This window comes from Mus musculus, chromosome 8 (assembly GCF_000001635.26).
Source record: "Mus musculus strain C57BL/6J chromosome 8, GRCm38.p6 C57BL/6J".
NCBI classification, from domain to species: domain Eukaryota; kingdom Metazoa; phylum Chordata; class Mammalia; order Rodentia; family Muridae; genus Mus; species Mus musculus.
Window position 1 is genome coordinate 10,023,155 of NC_000074.6, and position 19,983 is coordinate 10,043,137.

General features: G+C 42.2%; 1 protein-coding gene across 4 annotated transcripts in view; it reads left to right on the top strand.

The window, feature by feature from the left end:
* Positions 1-12,846, top strand: part of Tnfsf13b (tumor necrosis factor (ligand) superfamily, member 13b) — a 29,772-nt gene extending 16,926 nt beyond the window's left edge. For all 4 annotated transcript variants that reach the window (XR_378661.4, XM_006508775.4, NM_001347309.1 and 1 more), the window contains 3 exons: positions 8,156-8,268; positions 8,352-8,502; positions 12,175-12,846. Coding sequence is in view for 3 of the 4 variants with exons in the window: in XM_006508775.4 (XP_006508838.1) it covers positions 8,156-8,268; positions 8,352-8,502; positions 12,175-12,287 (377 nt within the window). In the remaining variant the exon portion in view is untranslated. The remainder of the gene's footprint in view (positions 1-8,155; positions 8,269-8,351; positions 8,503-12,174) is intronic.
* The last annotated feature ends 7,137 nt before the right edge of the window (positions 12,847-19,983 follow it).

Here is a 19,983-nt window from a genome sequence, read left to right on the forward strand (position 1 = left end):
TAAATGCCAAACAAGTACCAGGCCATCTGAAAAGCCATGATTGCTTATAGCTTTCTGTTTCCAAAAACCACATTTGCAGCATTCAGACATCAGCAACTGATTTTCTAAGAGTAGAACTCAAGCCAGAAGAACTGCCTAAGGACTGAAGACAACATTTAAAACAATGCTTGGGAAAATTCACTAGTCACGTTTGTTAAAAGGGAAAGCAAGCCTAGATCCACACAAAACACCGCGTCCTCTTTGTTTCTGTGCAGGCCTCTGGGCCTGGGCTACAAAAGGTCAGAACTCCTGTATGGGCTAGTTTTGGCCAGCCGAGGACAGGGACGTATGCTTGAGAACAGTATCTAACTGTGACATACATGCATTGGTATTCTAGGAGGAGTTGAGCAGACCTTTCTTTGTGAAGAAAGTTTGCGTGCCAGGAACCACTGCCCCTTGCAAAGGACAGAGAGCCTTTCCCAAAGAGATACCATGTTTTTATGCTTTTATCTTACTGCTTGCCTATTATCTGGAGCCCTAGGGAAGTGTCCCAAGTTCTCCAGAGCACAAAGAGACAGATGACTGGCATTTGGTATGCAATATGCTTGCATATGATGACCACTTTCTGCTGATCCAAAACACCTCAAAAGGAGCTCACACTTATTCTTATCCCAAATATGGGTGGTGATGGTTTCGGACCACAGGTTGCCCCGGGAAACATTCCAATGCAGAAAGCTCCATGCCATTTTTATAGCAGCAGAACAAAAGACAGTCAGTCGTACATCAAAGCATTTTTCAGATACCTTGCTATGAGTATCAGGTGGCAAAGAGGGGAGAATTAACTGGACATTTTTAACTTTTGGGTTGGTTCAAAGAGTCATTTGCTAACACATTCTAAAGGTTTTGCTGGATAGCCACAAGGATGGACTTTAAACACAGAAGTGGGGCAATGGATAGATAGAAGGAAGCTAAGCAAAGTGCGGTTTGCTTGTTGCTGTTGTTTTCCTGTCCAGTGTGAACGGCCTCACTGGCTACTGATTTACATTCCCCTCTTGGGTTATGATCTTAAGCATCACTCCAAATTTTATTGAATTTGGGGGTGTCTTTTTAGGAAAAAATTTCTATTATAATCCTTGACTACTCTATACTTCTTTTTTTTTAAAAAAAGATTTATTTATTTATTACATGTAAGTACACTGTAGCTATCTTCAGACCCTCCAGAAGAGGGAGTTAGATCTCATTACGGATGGTTGTGAGCCACCATGTGGTTGCTGGGATTTGAACTTCGGACCTTCGGAAGAGCAGTCGGGTGCTCTTACCCACTGAGCCATCTCACCAGCCCTACTCTATACTTCTTAATTGAGCTATTTCTCTCTTTTCTGTTGAGATATGAAACTATAGCGTAGATGACAAAACCCTTACAAAAATGCTTGATTTGTAAATATTTTCCCTTACTTTAAGGATTGTCTGCATTTTATTTTATATTATTTTAGAGATAGGGTCTACTCATGAAGCCTCAAGCTAACTTCTGAGTGCTGGGATTACAGCCATGGTATTACCTTGTTGTTCACAAGTATTTAATTTAAGGACATCAAATTTCTTTATTGATTCCCTTTTGTTCCTCACACTTCGGTTACAACTGTTGACAAACACATCAACAAACTCAGGTGCAAATTGCCACCTATGCTTTCTCCCAATGATTGCATTTTTTATTCAAGCCATTTGTATCTATATGTAAGTCAATGGGTCATCTTTGCCAGTTTTCTGTAAGGTGTGGACAGTGGCATGCCATCACCCATAACATGTAGATACCTTGTTATTCTAACGTCATTTGTTGGGGAGGATTGCATGGTCGTGGGACACTTGTGAAGACCCAGTTAGCATGAGAAGCATGGCTTTATTTCTGTGCTCAGTGTTCTGTTGGGTTATAGGCATTTGTGACAGCACACAGCAGTACTTCACCAAGTGTCGCTTGGTAAAAGTTTAAAGTTGGGCGAGTTAACTCTTCATCATTGTGTGTTGTTCATTGCAAGGACTGTTTTGGAGCCTCAAGTATCCTTGTCAATAATAAATGAACTTAAGGTTGTCTTTTCCATTTAGGAAAAGAACAGTGCATTTGTAAAGAAGCTGTACTGACTGTAGATAGCATCAAGTAATATTGCCATCTTAGTAGATGAGGCATCTTCACAAGTACATATCTCTCCTGTGTTAATTTTAACAATATATTAAAACTTCAGTCATGTGCATCTTTCAATACATTGAATAAATTTATTCCTAGCCATTTTGTTCATTTGAATTCAGTCTTAGTTTAGGTAGCTATAATAAATTACTGTAGACTGGATTGTTTAAGCTATAAGCTTTAAGCTACAATAGTGAAGTCTAGAGAAGTCCAAGGCCAGTTGGCAGGAGGTCTGTTAAGCATACATTTGTATTTTGTGGTGGTTTTCTTTTCATTATTACCTTGAACAATGGATCACAGTGCCAAGAGTATCTCACATCTCTTATTTAAAAGATACTCGTAAAGAGCAAGGCAGTGGTGGCACATTCCTTTAATTCCAGCACTCAGGAAGCCGAGGCAGGTGATTTTTGTGAGTTTTAGGCTATCCTGGTCTACAGAGTGAGTTCTAGGACAGCCAGGGCATCACAAAGAAACCCTGTCTCTAAAAGCCTAAATAAATAGTAAGTATGTATGTATGTATGTATGTATATGTATATGTGTCATAATTCTTCCTGCAGGCTCTACCTCTGAAGAGCATCACTGGGACATAGAACTTAGCGTATAGGTTCTAGGAAGACATAAGCTTGTTGCATAACAAATGATATCCAAAGATGGAGTCGTCTACTTCAGTTCTACATTTTTCCTTCGTGGCTGAAATGAAAATGACTTTGGAGAGTTGACCCTTTATGAAGCCGCTTAGCTACATCCATTTGTTAGTTTTGCTGGGTTGAATATCTGTTCCATAGATGACTGCTTTGTGTGACAACAAACGGTTCTACTTTACTACTTTCAGTTGGATGCCTTTCCTCCGGTTCACTTTGTATGCTGGCTGCTGTAGCTGGAATTCCAGTGCAGCACTGGGCAGCAGTAATAAAAATCCTGTCCTGCACCCACCAAGGAGCATTGCATCTACTTACATGATTAATGTTTGTTATGGAGTTTCTTGTGGTTTCTGGCTTCAGGACCAGGGTGATTCTAGCTTCACGTCATGAGTTAATAACTATTCTGGTTTCTAGAAGAATTTGAGGAAGTTATTGGAAGTGTCTTGTTTATATGTCACCATCCTGGTTCCCTTCAGTTGCATAAACATGTTTAATAGTTCCATGTCTGGCATTTTGGGGGATGGTTCCTGTTAAGGTTTTATTTTCTCTTGAGGTTGGTCCATGATTTGCTTATAGTTTTGTTTGGCTTTTAACCTTTTCTTGACAATTAGACAGTTTGGAAATCAGGTACACCACCTATCCCAGAGTCTTCTGTGGGTTGCTATGATATTGTCAGCATAGTTATTTACTTATTCCATTGCTTTTCATCCATCTATCCATCCATCATCCATCCATCCTTTCATTTATCCATCCATCCATCCATCCATCCATCCATCATCCATCCGTCCCTCACTCCCTTCATCCATGTATCTATCTATGCATCTACCTACACATCTTTATACACATTACATCCATGAAGTCTGCTCTGCTGTCTCTGCAGTCAGCCTGGTAAGTTCCTCCCTCTTTGTAGTCCTAACCTCCATAGTTATTAATGATAAACACCAGAAGCCTAAAGTAAAGTAGAAGCCTATTCCCTCAGATCTTTACAAGTTGGCTCTGTGCATTCCTTGTATGCTAATCATTTGGCCTTAGCTGTCACCTCCTGCTGGCACAGAACCCAAAGGTCAGCTAGAGGTGTGGGGTAATTAGCTTTAATTGTCAACTTGACACACTTAGAATCACTTGGGAACAGAGTATCAGTGAAGTATTGCCTACCTTTGAAGGACAGCTTGTCTGTGGGAGGTTAGCTTAACTGATACGGAAACACAGTTCAGTGTGGGCAGCACCATTCCCTAAACAAGGGGTTTTGAACTGAATAAGAATGAAGAAATTGAAGCATCCAACTGTGAATGTATGTTTTGCCCTCTTCTCTTGCTGGGAATATAACTTGACTAGTTGCATCTATCCTGCCAGTGATGGACTTATAGCCTGGAATTATAAGCTAACATAAACACTTCCTCCCTTAAGTTGCTTTTTTTTTTTTCAGAGTGGGACTCTGAAGCGTGTAAATGTATACTTTAGGACATGTGCTTGCACAATGCATATGAATTACCTTTACATATCAATACCAAAGTCTTTATTCCATTCACATTACTACATGTTAACATAATTATTTTCAGACACTTCAATACATCAGTGACCTAAAACCTAGTTCACACCCAGAGTGAGGCATGTCATCTTAGAGTGTCTCTCAACAGGGGGACATCAATAAAACCCAAAAGGTAGTACTTTTTTTTATCTGTAGTTTAACTAATATCCTGAAGTTCTAAGTACATTTTAAGTGGGCCATGATATTTATACTTAAGTTTTCAATTCCCGGAGCTGTTAACATGTCACTTGGTTTGCTCTCTTAGAGGATGTTCTGGTGGCATTTGAAAGCACAGTTAACTTTAATCAATTATGATATGGGAGGTTATATATAACCTATGATTGTGTGTGCCTATGTATTGTATTAAGTGTTGTGTATACCTGTGTTGTGTGCACCTGTGTTGTGTGCACTGTTATGTGTACTGTGTTGTATGAGCTGTGTTGTGTGCACCTGTGTTGTGTGCACCTGTGTTGTATACACCTGTGTTGTGTGCACTGTGTTGTATGAACTGTGTTGTGTGCACCTGTGTTGTATGAACTGTGTTGTGTACACCTGTGTTGTATGTACCTGTGTTGTGTGTACCTGTGTCATGTGCACCTGTGTTGTGTTCAGTGTTGTATGCACTATGTTGTGTGCACCTGTGTTGTGTGCACCTGTGTTGTGTTCAGTGTTGTGTGCACCTGTGTTGTGTGTACTGTGCTATGTGTACCCATGCTGTGTGCACCTGTGCTCATGTACACAATAGAAGAAGAACATGTAGAGTGAATGAAAACAAACAAAACAAAAGAAGCATGAGCTCTACCTTCTTAATAAGAGTAGTTAACAAAAAAGTAGCTACAATGTAAAGAGCCAGTAAATAAATTTAAATTAATGCAGAACAAAATTCAGTAAGTAAATACTTTGGCCTAGAATATTTAAAAAGTACTTTTAGAAATCTATGTTTTACTTCACTTTGGTATCTCTGCCAACTCTGTAATGGGTGGTGTTTCATTTTCCAGAATTTCAATAGCATGTTTTGCCAAATGTTTTACAAAGACAGGAAATTGCCTGTGGCTGATTACCACAGCAATCATCAGTTTGAATTATGTTTTACTTAATGTAGAACTTACTAATTCAGTGATTATTAGATGCATATCTGCTGGGGGAAAAATGTGGGATAAAAAGCCCAGGGAAATGTCAGGTAGACAAACAAGCTGGCCTGACCCCAGAGGAGTTAGAACCCCAAGGTGGGGGAAGATGTCCTCTATGTTCAAACGATCAACTCATTTTTAATAAACCATAAGCATAATCAACTTTGATATAATCATTGTTTTTAACTTTTATAGCAATACCTTTTCTCCCACTGTTTGCTTTGTTTTGTTTGAGACAAACAAAACATGTAACCCTGACTCTATGTAACCCTGACTGTTCTGGAACTTGCTATGATCGACCAGGCTGGCCTTGAACTCCCAACTTGGGGTCTAGACTTGTAACAATCTTTATTTTACAATGCCCGAGTTGTTACAGTCTTTACGTTAATTCTTTCTCAGGTTGTTCAGTACTCAATGATCTAACACACCTTGGGCACAAAATTCCATTTAAACAAAATAAGCACTGGCTTGTTGGAGACGTCTTGCTAGGATCTTGTTGTACACAGAGAGTAAAGAGGGCTTGCTTTTGATATTCGTGTTTGATGTGACCTGCTTCTCTGAGTCTGTTATCCTGATGAGCAATGGGGGAATTTTTATTTAAGAAAATTCCTTGACTTCCTACTTGAGAAGAAAAGTGTGGTGACCATCCCTGTGGCACCTCAGGGCCGCTCCGCTCTCTGGAACACAAGCAATGGAAGTAGCTCCAGGAAGTGAATTCGCACAAGGTATAGGCTGAAGAGAAAGATCATCCATGATTCCATGATGCTTCTGTGTCTGCCCCATCTCCAGCACTGCCAGCTCACATGCCCTTCCCCCCAGGATCTCCCCAACCCCCATCCATCTATGATAATGCTTCCTTGAGGAGCCAGCCTAACGATCCTTACTATGACCTGAATTCACGGTGGTCTTTGCTTTGTTTTACTGTGGGCATTTTTTTCTCATTATTTTTCTTTTTGTTTGTTTTTCGAGACAGGGTTTCTCTGTGTTGCCCTGGCTGCCCTGGAATTCACTCTGTAGACCAGGCTGGCTTATGAACTCAGAAATCTGCCTGCCTCTCCCTCCCAAGTGCTGGGATCAAAGGCATGTGCCACCACGCTCGGCTTGCTGAGGACATTTTTTTTTTTTTTTTTTTTAAAGATTTATTTATTTATTACATGTAAGTACACTGTAGCTGTCTTCAGACACACCAGAAGAGGGCGTCAGATCTCGTTACAGATGGTTGTGAGCCACCATGTGGTTGCTGGGATTTGAACTTTGGACCTTCGGAAGAGCAGTCGGGTGCTCTTACCCACTGAGCCATCTCACCAGCCCTGCTGAGGACATTTTTAACTCCTTCAAATTTTCAGAAAACATGAGCTTCTTATTTAGTGTTCTTCTGGTAAGGACCTTATTTGAATCAGGAATATAAATTAGTACATTTCTAATAAATTCTACATTGTAGAAAAATATAGAGCCCCTCCCACACCCAAGATATTAAAAGTAGAACTGCAGTATGATTTAGCAATTCCACTTCTGAGTTTATAAAGAAAACTAAATCAATAACAAATAGAGACACCTAGACTCCCAAGTTCACTGTAGCCAAGATTACAACAGCCAAAAAAATCAACTTGGTGTCCGTCGCCAGAGGAACGGGTAATAGTGGTATGGGCACTGGGCACTGAATGAACCTGTGAGACAGACGCAGAAATATAAATGTCACTACAGTATCGCTTTGGACTTGTTTGACTGGTCTTGGAACCCATACCCCCTTTTTGCTTATTGAGGTGACATTTTTAGACTGGCTTAGTGTTTCCCATTGTACAAGAATGGTCTGGTGTATTTAGACTTTCCACACCATTGGTTGCTATTCTGTGCTCACTGTGCAGGGGCCCTAATCTTCTGCCAGCTGCTTCCCTTCATTTAGTGTGTGGCTCCCCTCATTGTCTAGCCTTGAGGCTCAGCCCGATGCCACTGTTTGCAGACAGCATCTGTGCCCACTACCGTATAGTAAACTCTTCCCATGAAATGCATGTTTTTCTCTCTTCCTGGGTGCGAGCTCTAGGAAGCGCCTTGCTCCAGTCTGGTCTGGTGGCTTGATTCCCTAGCCTGTTGCCCTTTCTGCTCTTCTTGTCAACCCTGAGCACAGTGTCTTCCTGTCACTCAGCATAGAATTAAGGAAATGTCACTGTACTGAAAGCCCTTTCAGCTTCTGAACACTGTAGTCTTAGCACACAGGTTCTGAGCAGTTTTCAGTGCAGGGCATATCCTCGTTGCTGTCTGTGTCATTTCCTAGTTGTGTTTTACGGCCAAGTTGGTGGTGGCCTCACTTCCTCCAGATACATTTTGTTAAGTTCTTCACCGAATCACCCAGGAGATGGAAGAAGACAATCTCCCAGTGTGTTGTGCAGAGGAACAGGTACTCTCTCTCCTAGATCCTCCCCAAAACCCGGCCTTTATCAGGAAATAGCCAGTGTGCAGAACAAGAAAAGAAAATATAAGCAAGAGCTGTGGAATGGGGTCTCTTAGCACATGCATCCAGGTTTCCCATGCTAAAAACATGTTTGGCAGATAGCCCAATGGAGGACAGTCCTTCTCCTCCTCCTCCTCTTCCTCCTCCTTTTGCATTTTAGAATATACGATGTGCTCTTTTAAATGTAGTGGGAAGAAAAAGTGCTTTTTACGATTTACTGTCTCATGAGTAATTCTCTCTCTGCTGCAGGAACTTACACATTTGTTCCATGGCTTCTCAGCTTTAAAAGAGGAAATGCCTTGGAGGAGAAAGAGAACAAAATAGTGGTGAGGCAAACAGGCTATTTCTTCATCTACAGCCAGGTAGCGTCAAACTCTCCCCTACCCCTGGTCCGACGTTTTCACTGTCCTTCACGTCTGGTGACATATCCCGGCTTGTTTCTCAGGTTCTATACACGGACCCCATCTTTGCTATGGGTCATGTCATCCAGAGGAAGAAAGTACACGTCTTTGGGGACGAGCTGAGCCTGGTGACCCTGTTCCGATGTATTCAGAATATGCCCAAAACACTGCCCAACAATTCCTGCTACTCGGCTGGTATGTAGCTGTCCTAAGACCTGCTTAGCAAGATGGTGTAGATTGTGCTGGGGAATCTTATTCCCCCCAAAAGTGCTGCTTTGGGATCTTAATGGAAAGACCTTCTGCCATAGACTGTGCTGTTTATTTTACAATAATTTGTGTTGACGGAGAAAACTGATATCATTACTAATAGTCATACCATTTTTATAAAAATTAAGACAGAGATGGGGATGGAGAGGCAGTCTCATAATGAAGAACACTGGCTGCTCTTCCAGAGAACCTCAGCTTCATTTCCAGCACCCACATGGCAGCGCACAACTCTCTGTACCTCTAGTCCCAAGGGACCTGGCACTCTCTTATGGCCTCCTTGGGCCCTGCACATACATAGTGCACATAAAGATACGCAGGAAAAATACCAATACACAGAAAAAAATAATTACATTAAATAAATGTGCTTTTAAAAAGTTAAAAATGAGGGTCACAGAATTTGACATTGGAGCATACCTTATTTCTCTCCTACTCTTTCTCTGACACATCCATAAGTGATTATAATGATTTCTACCACAGATACACTCTTTAACCAACTTCCACTTCTGCCATATTCCTTCTTCATCTAAACATGGACCCTCCTGCTTTCCTGTCATTTTCTCTGTTAGCCTCACTGAGTTTAATTTGGGTTGCTTCAAGAGCATGGGAGGAAGGTTATTTGCTTGAGCCTGGGCAAGTGTTAGTGGTTACACCACTCGAGAAAATGGCACTCCTCCCAGAAGCCATTAACCATCAATAGTGTTTCATGGAGGGAAGTGGCTTTATGAGCCATGAAGGAAAGCTGAGGTCCCAATCTTGTTCTGGACCTGTGCTTGTAACCACAGCTGGGAATGTCCAGGAAAAGGCAAGTCTAAGGTAGATGCCCTTCCATCCATTTTAAGAACAGCAGCAGGAACAATGTCTGCTCGCTGCCAGCTGCAGAAACCTGAGAGCCTTCTGGGGTTTCTTCTCTTGTTCCATTCTCTGTCAGCTTCACTGCCTAGCAGTCATGATTCCTTACTCTTGTGACCTCCTCATCTCCGGAGAATCTGAGCTACAGAAATGACAGGACAGGTCATAACATCATAATGTAACACAACACAACACAACACAACACAGAAGTTCCTCAGCTCCTCAGCCTCAAGCTATAGCATGCCTGGCCCCACAATATGAGCATGTGATGGGAAAAAGTAGCTCCTGTTGGTCCTGAGTGCAAGGAAGGGCATACTGCAGAATGGCTGGGTTAGGTCTCATGGTTAAACAGGTAGCCTCAGATACCTGACTAGTAGGGAGCTCAGAATGGCAGCAGCACAAAGACACGGAAGCATAAGAGAAGGCACCTTATCTGTTCCACACTGGAATCCCCAACATTTTCCTCATTTCATTTCAAAATTATCAGCACTGGTTTTAAAGAAACTATTTCCTTTACACATGTGTGTATATCTCTGGTGCCTTTGACAGATCTTTTCAGAACCCAAAAAACTGCCCTAGTCTCAGCTACAGCTGTCACCGACAGTGACGTGAACCCCAGGGCTGTGAATCACCCCTCAGCATTTCAAAGGCCATTCATTATACACAAATGCTCAGAGAGAACACAGTTCCACTGCAGAGGCCAGGGCACACTGGGTCTGCAGCCCCAGTTACTTCCGTAGCCAGGAGAAATTCTGTTGTGTTGAAAGTCCCTAATTTTCATAAAGGAGTCTGCCTCTGTACCCAGTGCTGACCAGCAATTTGGTATTGTGCAATATTTATCCATGGCAAAGCCTCTCCACTCCGCAGCTCACATTTGCTATAGGATGTCACAGCGTCACAGCTGATACTCCTTAGACATTTCCACTCAGTAGGTTTTCCCACAACTCCCTCCTGAGGGTAGAGTCCCACAGACTCCCAGGTGCCGTTCTTTTTAAAGGTTAACTCCTTTGATGTTAAAGGTATGTTTCAGGATCAGTAGGTCAGGACTGTACACAAGAACCAGCTCTAAGAAATGTCAGGCTTGCTACTTTCATCTTGAATTTGTTTTATGACCCCACACTAACCCACCCAAACCCAAGTGCTTAGCTTGAAACGCGAAGAAGCATGGTGCCAAGGTCACCACAGCATGAGGAACTGTATGTATTGGAGGGTGTCAGCCTTAGGAAGGTTGAGAACCTCGACTACAGTGGTTCCCACCCATTTCTTGAGCTTGAAGTGTTTGCCACAGTGCTGGCCATGGTATTACATCATGCTTAGTGTCCAGGGCCGCCACAAATCTATTCAGTACATATGCTGTGACATCTCTTCTTTAACTACATAAGGTAACTAATCCCTTAATACTTTGTCAATTTCAAGGCACAACTGTACAGCATGTCTGGAGCATTGCTTGTCTGCATTGGTAACCTCATAGATAGAATGTGGCTCCTAAGTCATGAAATATATCATTATAAATTAGGCACAAACTAGCATTTCATGGAGTTTATTACTTTGTTTCTTTTGATCATAAAGATAATCATAGTCATTTAAGGAAGCCCATAATGTAGACAACTGGGAGAAGAACCCCAAATGATGAAAAACAGGAGCCTGGACTCAAAGAAAATCTGCTAAACAGTGTGGCTTGTCGATAAATAAGCCTTTTACTTTTAGATATCTATTTTTGGCTTTTTTGAGACAGGATCTTATTCTGTAGCCTGGGCTGAATTTTCATTGCATGTATAGCCCAGGCTGGACTTGAATTCCGAGGTTGGGAATATTGGCATGTGGCCACCGTGCCCAGCTTATCTTTTAAACCTTCAAAACTATTTACAGGTTAAATGCATATTTTAAGGTATGAGCACGGACTGGTGAGATGACTCACTGAGTGGAGGTACTTGCCATGCAAGCTGGGCAATCTGAGTTTGATCACAGAACCTGTATAGAGGAGGGAAGGAAAACCAACTCTACAGAGTTGTCCTCTGACCTTGTCTTAGTTAGGGTTTTACTGCCATGAACAGATACTATGACCAAGGTAACTCTAGCAAGGATAACATTTCATTAGAATTGCTTACAGGTTCAGAGGTTCAGTCTATTATCATCAAGGTGAGAACATGGTAGCTTCCTGGCAGGCATGGTGCAGGAGGAGCTGACAGTTCTACATCTTTATCTGAAGGCTGCTAGGAGAAGACTGGCTCCCACCTAGTTAGGAGGAGGGTTTTGTTGCCCACCCCCCACAGTGACACACTTCTGCCAGCAAGGTCGTACCTAATCCAAGAAGGTCACACCTCCTCATAGCGCCACTCCCTTGGCCAAGCATATTCAAACCAGCACAGACTTCCACACATGTGCTGGGATGTGTGCCCATACACACACACACACACACACACACAACTAATACCAATAAATAAATAAATAAGATTACCATAATGCTGGGCTTCTCTCAGTGACTCTACAATATCCTCTCAAAGAACAAGGTTTGATCTACCTGATGGTGACATTCGCCACTGGGATCCCAGTCTATGTACAGCAGACACACATCTGCTGAACCCTGTTGGTTCTGCTCTTAATGTACCCATTTAGTTTTAAAGCTAACAGGACTATGAGCAGTTATTGAGTGAAGCGTGAATGCTGTGCTGACGTGATACAATAGCTTCTTCTAATGGACTCTCTGGTGAACAGCAACTACGGAAAACTCTTGTTGCCCCTCTCTCCCAGGCATCGCGAGGCTGGAAGAAGGAGATGAGATTCAGCTTGCAATTCCTCGGGAGAATGCACAGATTTCACGCAACGGAGACGACACCTTCTTTGGTGCCCTAAAACTGCTGTAACTCACTTGCTGGAGTGCGTGATCCCCTTCCCTCGTCTTCTCTGTACCTCCGAGGGAGAAACAGACGACTGGAAAAACTAAAAGATGGGGAAAGCCGTCAGCGAAAGTTTTCTCGTGACCCGTTGAATCTGATCCAAACCAGGAAATATAACAGACAGCCACAACCGAAGTGTGCCATGTGAGTTATGAGAAACGGAGCCCGCGCTCAGAAAGACCGGATGAGGAAGACCGTTTTCTCCAGTCCTTTGCCAACACGCACCGCAACCTTGCTTTTTGCCTTGGGTGACACATGTTCAGAATGCAGGGAGATTTCCTTGTTTTGCGATTTGCCATGAGAAGAGGGCCCACAACTGCAGGTCACTGAAGCATTCACGCTAAGTCTCAGGATTTACTCTCCCTTCTCATGCTAAGTACACACACGCTCTTTTCCAGGTAATACTATGGGATACTATGGAAAGGTTGTTTGTTTTTAAATCTAGAAGTCTTGAACTGGCAATAGACAAAAATCCTTATAAATTCAAGTGTAAAATAAACTTAATTAAAAAGGTTTAAGTGTGAAATAATTGGATAAAAGAGTTTTCTTGACCTAGGTTGAGCTGGCAATTGATTCTGATGTCGAGGTATTTTTCACAGAAGGAAAGAATTCACTCATTTTTTTGGATCATAGGTGTATTTTGTGGTAACTTCCGGTGGTTTTATAAAATGGTATTGTAGATACAGCTGATCTGCACAGAGGTCACTAACGAGAAGCTGTAGCCACTCACATAAGCTCTGCTTTGAGCGTGTGTTTGTGGCAGAGCAGAGATTTCCTCCCTGTTCAGTATGTGGCTGCTGCTGCCATTGCAGATTAGGGGTTAGATTCCAGAAGGAAGCATCTGCCCTATTTGCTCCATAACAGGTGAGGTTTAAGCAAGCTTCGTAGCATCTGACATCGAGATGAAGCAAATATGTGCCCCATGTGAGGATCCTGTCTCAGAATCAGTAGGGCTGGGGGGAGGAGAAGCATTGTCTCAGGAGAGTGGCTAGTGACCTCCCTAGCTCTACTGCTATGGTTGATTGCCAAATAAAAGCACCATGCCTTCTGACCATTGCCAACACCGTTTGGTCTGCCAACATCCACTTTTGGTATTTCTCTATACAACTCTAACTTTGAAAAATCAGGTGAGAAGCATTTCAGATGAAATAACAAGTGTTGGGGCACTAATGGTAAAGTCTGGATATTTTGTACATCTCCAAGGAATCTATTAACGTCTACGAGTTATCATTACTACTCAGAGAGTAAAGGTCAACTAAAAACACTGGATTTGAACAGGAGTGTTTGGGGAAATAACCCAGCAATAGTGTGAGATGTAAGACCCATCTTTAGTTTTCTCTGTAACCTGCACACTGATTTCCAGTTTCTAGATCAGTTTCTAGACCATTTCTGCCACTGGCAGTAAGAGTTCCCCTCTGCCCACATCCCTGATACCACTTGCTGTTACCCCTGTTTTGATGACAGATTAATTTGGCTAGAGTGAAATGGAATCTCACTGTGGTTCTATTTGCATTTCTCTGGTGACTGGGAATGTTGAATATGTTCCATGTGTTTATTGGCCGGGCCAGCTTCATCCTTTGAGAAGGGCCTGTTCATTTCATTGGCCCATTTATTTATTGAATTGTTTGGTTTATCAGCACTTATGCATTTATTTTGTTTGAGTTCTTATAGTGTATTCTAAGTGTGACGCCTTTAACTACTAGGGATATTGACACATGAATTCTTACATATTGTGGGTATAAACCTCTGTCAGATATTTAGTTAGCACTTTTTTCTCCTATTCTGTAGGCTGTCCATTCACTAGATACATTGATTTCATTGCCATGAAGAAATCTTTTAATTTCACATAATCCCATTTTCAGCTGATGGGCTATTTCCTGAGCAACCAGAGTGCTGTTCAGAAAGTGCTTGCCTGTGCTGGTATTTTGAGGTGTTTCTTCCAATTTTCCTCTATCAGCTTGAATTTTAGGTCTCAACATAATAAAGATTGTACTTAATAAGCCTACGGTTAACATCAAGCTAAATGGGAAAAAAAACTAAAAGCATTTCCACTAAAATCAGGGTTAAAAAAGTAGGCCCACTTCATCCACACCTATTTAATATTGTACTTGAATTCTAAACCAGAACAGCGAATAAAGGGGATTCAAATAGGAAAGGAAAAAGTCGGAGTACACCTGTTTGCAGATGGCATACTTCTCTACACAAAGCCTTAAATATTCAATCATGTCTGGAGCTCATGCATTCCTTCAGGAAAGGGGCAGGAAACAGAATTATCAGACAAAAACTCAGTAGACTTCCTGTAGACCAATGGCAAACACACTGAGAACAACAACAACATCAGAAAAACAATCCTATTCTCAACTGCCAACAGAACAAAAAAACAAAAACAAAAAGAACAAGAACAATCAAAGCCCAAGAATATGCCCAGCCAAGCAGAGGACAGCTCTGCAAGAACACCTGTGAAACACTGTAGAAACAGAGACAGGAGAAGATTCCCCCAGTTATGGGTTGAATGAACTGGTGTTGAGAAATGGTTAGCCCACTCAAAGCAGTCTACAGATATGATGCCAACCCATTCAGATGCCAATGTTTTCTTAAATTCATTTTATGTCTGAGCATTCCTTAGTCTCTTATTTCCCTCACCTTGGCCAGAATGGGCCTCTAAGCTAATCACCATTCACTGCAGATAGAGGCTTCTCTGGCAAGGGCCTAGAGAAGTGCCTTAATCTATGAATGCCACGACAAGTCATTGGGAGTGGGTCTAATTCCTAATGACATCCATGGAGCAGAGTAACAGTTATAGGTTCCCTCCTAGAGCCTTTGATCCTTCTAGCTACAGGTTCATAGACAATGCGCTTACTCACAGAAATAAAGTAAAACATAAATCAGATGGAAACACAAATGACCCTAGATAAACAAACCAAGCCAGATCGAAATGAACCATGATATCAGATGGTATTCGATGGAACAAAAAGATACAAATCCACAATAATAGCATCTTAATTTTTTTACAAAGGTTCCAAAGTATACATAGGAAGAAAATAGCCTCTTAATTAGAACTAGATATCCACATATAAAAGAATGAACCAGATATCTGTTGTCCACCTTATACAGCAAATCCATTAAATGGATCAAAGACCTCAATATAAAAGTTGAAACCTTTAAAATCTAAAATGGTTTAAAGTAAAAAAAAAAAAAAATTAACACAAGGCTGTCAGAGGTGAAAATTTCCACATGTGACAATGTATAAATCCACCCACATGGAATGTGTGTGCACAGGGCACATGGATACAAACACACCTTGTTAAATGGTGGGAGTAGGGAATCCTCTCTCTTATCCCTTCTTCCTCTCCTCCATGAAGGCTTTTTGTTGTAGAGAAAAAATTATTTGTTTTTGTTCTAATTCTAGTTTCTTATTAAATAACCTATAACAGGGGTTCTCAAATTTCAATACCACCATAGCTTATCATTTTTTGGAAAACTTAATGAGTATGTACAAGTTATTGGAATAATGCCTTGCATGCTGTATACATAATCAAAATGACAGCATGCCCATATCTATACTCATGAACACAGAAAAAAATTAAACTATAATGCCAAAGAAAAAGAAATGAATTGTCTGGTTTTATGTTAGTAAGACATCTGGAAGTAAAATTTACAGAAATTAGAAGCTTATGGTTTGAATGTGAGCTGATCCCTCCCAAGACCCTGTGTCTGGATACTTGGTCTCAACTGGTAGTGCTCTTTGGGGAAATTGTGAGATCACTAAGGTAGAGTTTAGTTATAGGAAGTGGGTCATGGTGTCTGGTCCTACACTGATTCTGGCCTGAATATCCTCTGCTGAAATTTGAGGATCTGTAGTCACTCTAGCTTCTAAGAACTCTTCCACATGTCAGTTATGGACTGTGCCCTCTCAAACATGAGTCTAAATGTGTTCTTGCTCCCTCCCCTAATAGCTCCTGTCAGGGATTCAGTTATAGATACCAAAAAAGTAAGAAATAAATATATTGTCCTTAGGCACCCTGAGTAAGAAAGGGGTCTGGGGAGAAGGAGGGAAATATGGGGGTAGAAAGAAGGAAGTTATAATGGGGAGAGCAGGAAATGTTGGAGGTAGAAAGAAGGAAGGAATGATGGGGGAGAAGACAATGATGGGAATGAAGGAGGGAAATCATGGGGAGGAGAGAAGGAGAAGGAGAAGGAAGGAATGATGGGGAGAAGGAGAGAATAATGGGAGAAGGAGGGAATGATGGGAGGAGGGAGCAATGGGAGAAAGGAAGGAACTGAAGTATCCTTATGGTTCCAAATAAATGTACAACTATTCACCTGAAGGCACTTCACTTCTTGTGATTGTCCAGATGTGTCAAAAATGTCATGTGTAGGTCAAAGGTTGCTTGGCATTTAACATAGTCTAAGAGAAAGGATCCAGGATCTTGGTATTATGAGACAGCACAAGTAGGTTCTGTATATCAGGGGCTGGATGGGGACCAAGCATCCAGATAAAGGGTCTTCTGGAGACTAAAGAATGTGTATATTGGATCACCATGTGAGTATGGACAGGCCCTGGGTGACTGTGTGTAACCCTTCTCCAGTCTTTTCTGCAGATAAGAGGAATCCCTTGAGTCTTCCTGTGGACTCTCCCTAGGGAGGGAGTCTGTGTTGGGGCCCAGCTCACCAGTGGAGTGGGGGACACACTCAGTGTGAGCAACGCAGCAGAGAGGGTGGGAAAGTCAGCTCATCCACATAAATTTCTCATTTCCAATAAAGTTATTGCACAACGTGTTCAGTGTGACTCCTGGAAATTAAAGAGAAGTGGATCGGTTTTTTTGCCAAGTATGAGCCGCAAACTTAAGAGGGCTTCCAGACCCACTTCCAAATGTCACAGCAAAAACAAACAAAGCATTTCTAAAATGAAGTACCATCAATCAAGGAATCTGTTTGGCCAGTCACAGAAGTCAAGGGTGAGAGTGGAGACCCATAGAAGTCAATCTGTTCACACAGCAAGGGAAACCCTTATCTTCTGGTGGGAACTCAATCATGATTGGCATCTTTGGAGTTTCATCTCGCCACATCCCAGATCCTGCTGTGTCTATGTGCTTCTTACTATATATATATATATATATATATATATATATATATATATATATAGTGTGTGTGTGTGTATGCACATGTGAGTGTATTGAACATGTATGTGCATGTGTGTGTACATGTTGAGTGTACACAGTGGAGTCACAGACACCTCAGAAAAATCTCAAATGTGTAACTTGTCTTGATGATTGGAAAGACATTTGCTAACCCTACATTTCTTCTGAGAAAGTGGATGGTCCAGCCAGAAACAGAGTTGAGACTGAGGCCAGAGAGGAGGCAAACCAGGTGAGAGGTCCCTTGGCAGTGGTGGAAGCTGCTGAAGATCAAACCCAGGCTCTCCCTCATGCTAAGGGAGTGTTCTGAACAGTCCCAGCCCCAGATGCCAGACAGGCAGAAATGTGAAATCACGTAACAAGTACATGTTTGGATTCTGTGTCCCAAGTTTAAGGTCAGCTTCCCTATCATATTACAGCCATTCCTTATCAAGAGGCAGCCATGGCTTCCTTTCATATTATTAGAAATGGAAGGGCTTCAGCTCGGATGCAGAGTTTTATCTAGTACTCAGACTTGTCTAAGAGATAATTATGTGCCAGTGAAAAACTTGTAAATGTCCAGTGACAGAGTAGAGAGTGCCTGGAAAGCCAGTGTGTGGAGAGAGAGGAGGACCTTGGGCTACCACTTGTGCTGGCGTTACTTTCATGTTGCTGTGGTGAAATACAAGAGAAAAACAAGACAGGTCAAGTTTATTCTGGGGACAGCTTCAGAGAACTTTCATCCCACATGGCAGGGGAGGTAGGGTGGCAGAAACTTCAGAAGGGCACATCCCTTTCTAGTGTGTACAAGCAAAGACTTTAACTGGAATCGGGCTCTTGGTTTCAGAGGGATTTGCGTTTATCATGGCGAGCAGGACAGGTAGGTTCCACTCCTTACTGATGTGCGGTCCAGCAGGAGCAAAGAACTGGTCTCATCCGGAATCATCAAAGGCTCTGCTGACTTCTGCTGACCCTGCAGGCCCCACTTAGTGATTCCACAGCTTTCAAAAATGGCACTGGAAGCTGGGAATTTAGCATTCCAAATATGAGTTTGGTAGGGCACATTTCAGACTCAGATCACAGTCTTCTGTCTCTTGCCCCTGAAGGCTCATGATTGTCTAATAATGAGAAGTTCCACTAATCCAAATCTGAGAGTTCCCACTATATTAATAAAAACTCCAGCTCACCCAAATATCCAATGTTCAAAGTCTCTACTGAGTCTCAAGACAATACCTGAGCTACTTGGCTTCATAAAATGATCTTCTAGTATACGGTAGCACTGAGCAGCATTCCCAAAGGGAGGGATTGGAGGAAGCAAGGAAATATTGGACCAAACAAAGTCAAAACAGGACAAATGTTAAATCTTGTAGCCCTGGGCGTGGTTCTGTGGCACAAGTTACCACAATGCGATCCACCACAGGCTTGAGGAGCCTTGCTTTGTTCAGCACACCATGCCTTGGGCTAGCTCCACATGGTATCTGCAGCTTTCCATGGCAGGTATTCCAGTTCTCAACATCCTCCTATCCATATTGCAAACATAGATTTTATGCAAAGCCCCATGCATATGCTGCAAGGGACCCCTGATATGCAGACTCCACTTGTGCTCCATCCACACTGGCCTTTATCTTGACCCAGTACTTCTATGGTGTCAGCACACAGAAAATGCCAGCCTCTGCAGCCACCCCAAGATGTGACTGGTCCCTTGGACCATGGCTGTACCGGTCTCTGAGTACCTTGTGTATCTTCTGTTTAATGGTGCTGATCTTTTTGCCAGTTAAAGCCATTTTATCTGCATCTGCTTTGTCCACAATGACACTCTCCTTTCACACTGTACATTTTCAATTCTTTCTTTCTTTCTTTCTTTCTTTCTTTCTTTCTTTCTTTCTTTCTTTCTTTCTTTCTTTCTTTCTTTCTTCCTTCCTTCCTTCCTTCCTTCCTTCCTTCCTTCCTTCCTTCCTTCCTTCCTTTCTTTCTTTCTTTCTTTCTTTCTTTCTTTCTTTCTTTCTTTCTTTTCTCTTGGTTTTTCGAGACAGGGTTTCTCTGTGTAGCCCTGGTTGTCCTGGAACTCACTTTGTAGACCAGGCTGGCCTCGAACTCAGAAATCCGCCTGCCTCTGCTTCCCGAGTGCTGGGATTAAAGGCGTGCGCTCAAATCTTTTTCTGATCTTTAGTCCTGAATCTTGGTGTCAGTTTGGCTTAAAGCTCTGGGAAATGACAATGCTGAAGCCCACATGCTATGCTGTGTCAAAACTTCCGCTACAAAACAATTCCATAGAGTTCACACTCACTCAACTTTGAGGACACAGGGGAAAATGTAGCTTGGTTCTTTGCACAAATGTGACATACACAGTCTAGAGTCCAGTCTTCAATAGAGTTCGGTTCCCACCGAAACCTCACGGGTGCTGTCTTTGTGGCCCACCATTCTTCAGGCATTCTGGGATTCCAGACTCCCAGCAGCATCCCCCCACTAAGTGAAGACTAGTGTATCTAGGACATCTGTAGTCCTCAGTTCCAATCTCTTTCAAATCCCTCCTAAAAATCATCTCC